At 54.2% G+C, this 3,627-nt stretch overlaps 1 protein-coding gene across 1 annotated transcript; it reads left to right on the top strand.

Moving 5' to 3' along the window:
• Positions 1-311: 311 nt before the first annotated feature.
• LRRC52 (leucine rich repeat containing 52) lies at positions 312-2,547 on the top strand. The gene is made up of 2 exons (XM_003208571.3): positions 312-1,027; positions 2,174-2,547. The coding sequence occupies exons 1-2, from the start codon at positions 403-405 to the stop codon at positions 2,425-2,427; spliced, it is 879 nt and encodes a 292-aa protein (XP_003208619.1). The 5' UTR covers positions 312-402; the 3' UTR covers positions 2,428-2,547.
• Positions 2,548-3,627: the final 1,080 nt, after the last annotated feature.

Raw genomic sequence — 3,627 nt, 5'->3', positions numbered from 1 at the left:
CTGAGGCGCTGAGGGGAGTGGCGGGAAGGGCGGTGGCTGCTCGGCTGGGGCTTCGCGCCCGCGGCTGCGTGACAGCTACCGGCCTGCGCCGGGAAGGCGGATCTGGGGGTTGCAACCGTTCGGCAAAGCTGAAAGGAGCGGTGATTTGGAAACTTTGGTTGGCCGGAGAGCTCTCAGAGCGGCGCCGGGCTGTTGGCATCGCAGCTGCCGGCGGTGCCATAGCGAGGCGCTCCGCCACCCTTCTGAGCAAAGAGAGCCGCGAAGCCGAGCTCAGCTTCCAGCCGGGCAGCCTGCCAGCCAGTCAGGTGAGTCGCCGATGTAGAGCACGTCCCAGCGGACACCTGTCTCCTCAGCGTCCTGCCGCGGTCCCTCGGGGGCTGAGCGGTGCGGGAGCGGCGGGCCATGTCTCCCGCAGGTAGATGGCGGCCCCTGAGCCTCGTGTTTCTTTTGGGGATGGGGATGGCATCGGGGGATAGCGGCTGCCCGAGCGGGTGCAGCTGTCGGTACCTGGAGGTGAACTGCACCGGGCGGCAGCTGCAGGAGTTCCCCGCAGCCATCCCGCTGGACACGAGGCAGCTGATCCTGGCGGCGAACAACGTCTCGTACCTGCCGGCAGTGGAACTGAGCTTCCTGGCGGATCTAGTGTACCTAGACTGCCAGAAGAACCTGTTGGGAGATGACCTGGATTTCACTTTCATCGGTGTGGTCAAGCTCGTCTACCTGGACCTCAGCTTCAACAACCTGACGCAGGTCACCTTCAGCACCTTCTCGCAGCTCCTCAGCCTGGTGGTGTTGAAGATCTCAGACAATCCCAACCTTGTAGCAATAGAGAAGGATGCTTTCGCCAACAACACCTGGCTGAGGCACCTGGATGTGAGCCGGACTGGTTTAACGTTCCTAGATGCCAGCACCGTCCAGGTCCTGCCCAACCTGAGGATTCTGGGGCTCTCTGACAACCTGTGGCACTGCAACTGTTCCTTTTTGGACTTCATCACCTGGATGACAGAGAGCAGTGTTCATTTTCCAGGTGAGGGCTGTGTGAGCAGGATCCCTCTCCTCTCCATTCTGTTCCTGGGTGGAATGGACAGGGCCCTCTGATCTCTTTTCATTCAGCTCATTGGGGCTGTGCCACTGCCTGTCAGCCGTGCATCCCATCATCAGGTGTTGCACAAAGCACTGATCGGAGCAGCTGGGCTACATAGTCTCCACCCTCAGTCACACTTGCTCACATTCTCAGGACATTAGGGAAGGTACAAAACGCCTGGCAGCAGCCTCAGGAAGTATCACTGTGCCTGCGAGTCACAGCACCCTGCAGCCACAGTGCCAAGAATGAGGAGCTGTCTCGGGGCAGGTGTGCTCTGGGAAAGCTATTTCTCTGAATGTCCTGCCTTTTCTCCATCTGCTCTGATGTTCTGTTGCTGTTGCAGTGTTGGTGTGTCTGTACTGGCCAATTACCCCCCTTCGTGATCAGTAGAAATGCTTGCAGTGCTGGTCTGTTCCTCTCTCCTCACCTCCTTGGCACAGCCTCTCCAGCCCTGAGCTCTCCGTTGTTGCTCTTGTCCCATTAGCTCAAATACTGCCTGTGTTCAGAGAGAAAAGCCAGCATCTATTATCTCACAGCCTGCACTGGAATTTGACAGGACATAGGCAGTATCTCCTTGGAACTGAATCACTCCTGAGTTTCCTCTCTCTCACAGTTGCAGGTGAAACTATGCCTAATTGCAAACCACTCCAGTTTTCAAACTTGACTCCCTGTGTGCAAGCCTTATCACTCCAGTCTAGAAAGACCTCTTTTCCTTTAGCCTTGTCACTTAAAAAGGTGTTTGAGGCTTTAAAATAATGACAAATGTTCTTATATTGAAACAAAAGTGCTCGATCAGCAGAGATGAACAGCGCAGCTACCGCAGTTTGTCACAGTGCCATAATCCAAACAGAAATATTTTCCTTGGAGGCACCGCCACAGAAATCATTCTAGCAGCTGGGCTGGTGGTTGTGGCTTGGCCAAAATCTGGCTGATTTCTCCTAGGCTATGAAAGGAGAAGGACATGAAGCGTGGAGAAATTTTCCAGGAGTTTAGCAGACTCCTCCATCACTTTTCTAGCAGTGATTTTTCCTGCTCACTAATGCCTTAGACACAGGCAAAAGAGTCTTGCTTTGCTTTTTTCCTCTGCAGACGCCGACAACATCACCTGCTACACACCAGAAGCCCTTCGTGCCTTGAAGATGCCTGCTGCAGAGGTACAGTTGTACTCCAGCTGCCAGACCCACCTGCACAAGCACGACTACATCTTTCTGTGTTTCATTGGCTTCTGCATATTCTTTGCTGGCACTGTGGTGGCCTGGCTGGCTGGCATCTGTGCCGTCATCTACCAAATCCACAGTTCAAAGGAGGAGGAGGAAGAAGAGGAGAAAGATGCAGTCACTTAGGGTCAGCCCTACAAACCTTTCCGGATGCCGTCATGGGAATTGAAGGCAGGCCCTTCTGAGTGATTTCCCAAACTTTATACGCAAGCTTTTTGAAGTGAAATAAAACCACAAGAGAAGATAGTCTCTGTGCTCCAGTTTTACTCACAGTGCCACCTCTGCGTTTCTTCTTCCAGAGAGGCTCAGGACTTTGGCAAAACATTCAGTGTGAGCCACGGGAGGTGTGGACAGTGCCGTGCAGCAACCAGCAGCATTTACGCTCCTGCTTTCTCACGAGACCATGGAAAAGCAGGGCCAGCATGCAGCCTGTCCTGCCACAGGGACAGGCCCCAGCACCGTGCAGCAGCCAGGGAGCTCACCAGGGCCTTTTTGGCCACAGTGGGACAGCCTAGATAGCTCACTTCTGCTGCAGGGAATCTGAGAGCCTCTGCTGTGGAAAGGCAGAACAGAGAGGTTCAGAGCAGGTCTTCCGTGGGCCTGGGATCCCACTGGGTCCTTCTTCCTTCTCCATTCCACCTGTTACAGCAAAAGACACCACCTGCCCCCCTGTACCTCCACCGGTCTATGAGCATTTACAGAACCAAGTTTTGTGTCGCATAACCCTAAAAGTGGTTTTATTTTGAATGTAAGAAATACCTCTCACACGCAATCCAAGTGTTCTTGGAGATGTTCTTGTGTTTCCGTCCCAAGTCCCAGGGCTGCACGTTCAGGGCAGAACAAAGGGAGGTGTAAATAAGATCCTTCATATCACTAGCACAGGTAATTGCCAGGAGCGGTGTCTGCTTACACGAACAAGTGCAGTGGCTCCACGTGTGAAGCATTGGCTTCTCATCCGAAACCAGCTGGATCTGCTGGAGGAAAAGGGAAAAGCAGGATTTTAGCAAGCACGGTATAAATTAATACGCCGTTAATACAGCCATTAAACGGTGGCCTGTCTGCCGACCGTGAATCAAAGCTGAAATCCTAGGACCACAGAATAGTTTAGGTTGGAAGAGACCTTGAAGATCACCACCCCGCGGCTGGCTGCTCCCAGCTCAGCTGCCCAGGGCACATTAATGGCCTGGGGCACCTCCGGGGGTGGAGCACCCACAGCTCCGGGCAGCAGTGCCGGCGCTTTTTATTATTTAGAGCGCATGGCAGAGATAGGAAGGGACACAGAGCAGACAAAACGCGTCCCCGCCCCCATACGAAGCCCCGCCGTTC

The sequence above is a fragment of the Meleagris gallopavo genome, chromosome 10 (assembly GCF_000146605.3).
Source record: "Meleagris gallopavo isolate NT-WF06-2002-E0010 breed Aviagen turkey brand Nicholas breeding stock chromosome 10, Turkey_5.1, whole genome shotgun sequence".
Taxonomy (NCBI): domain Eukaryota; kingdom Metazoa; phylum Chordata; class Aves; order Galliformes; family Phasianidae; genus Meleagris; species Meleagris gallopavo.
The sequence above is the reverse complement of the archived record's forward strand: the minus strand, read 5'-3'. Positions and strand labels throughout refer to the sequence as shown.

Excerpts from the sequence above, each read along its gene's own strand:
- LRRC52 (XM_003208571.3), top strand. The coding sequence starts at position 403 with ATGTCTCCCGCAGGTAGATGGCGGCCCCTGAGCCTCGTGTTTCTTTTG. Across the intron at positions 1,028-2,173 it reads GAGCAGTGTTCATTTTCCAG|ACGCCGACAACATCACCTGC; the intron begins GTGAGGGCTGTG and ends TTTCCTCTGCAG.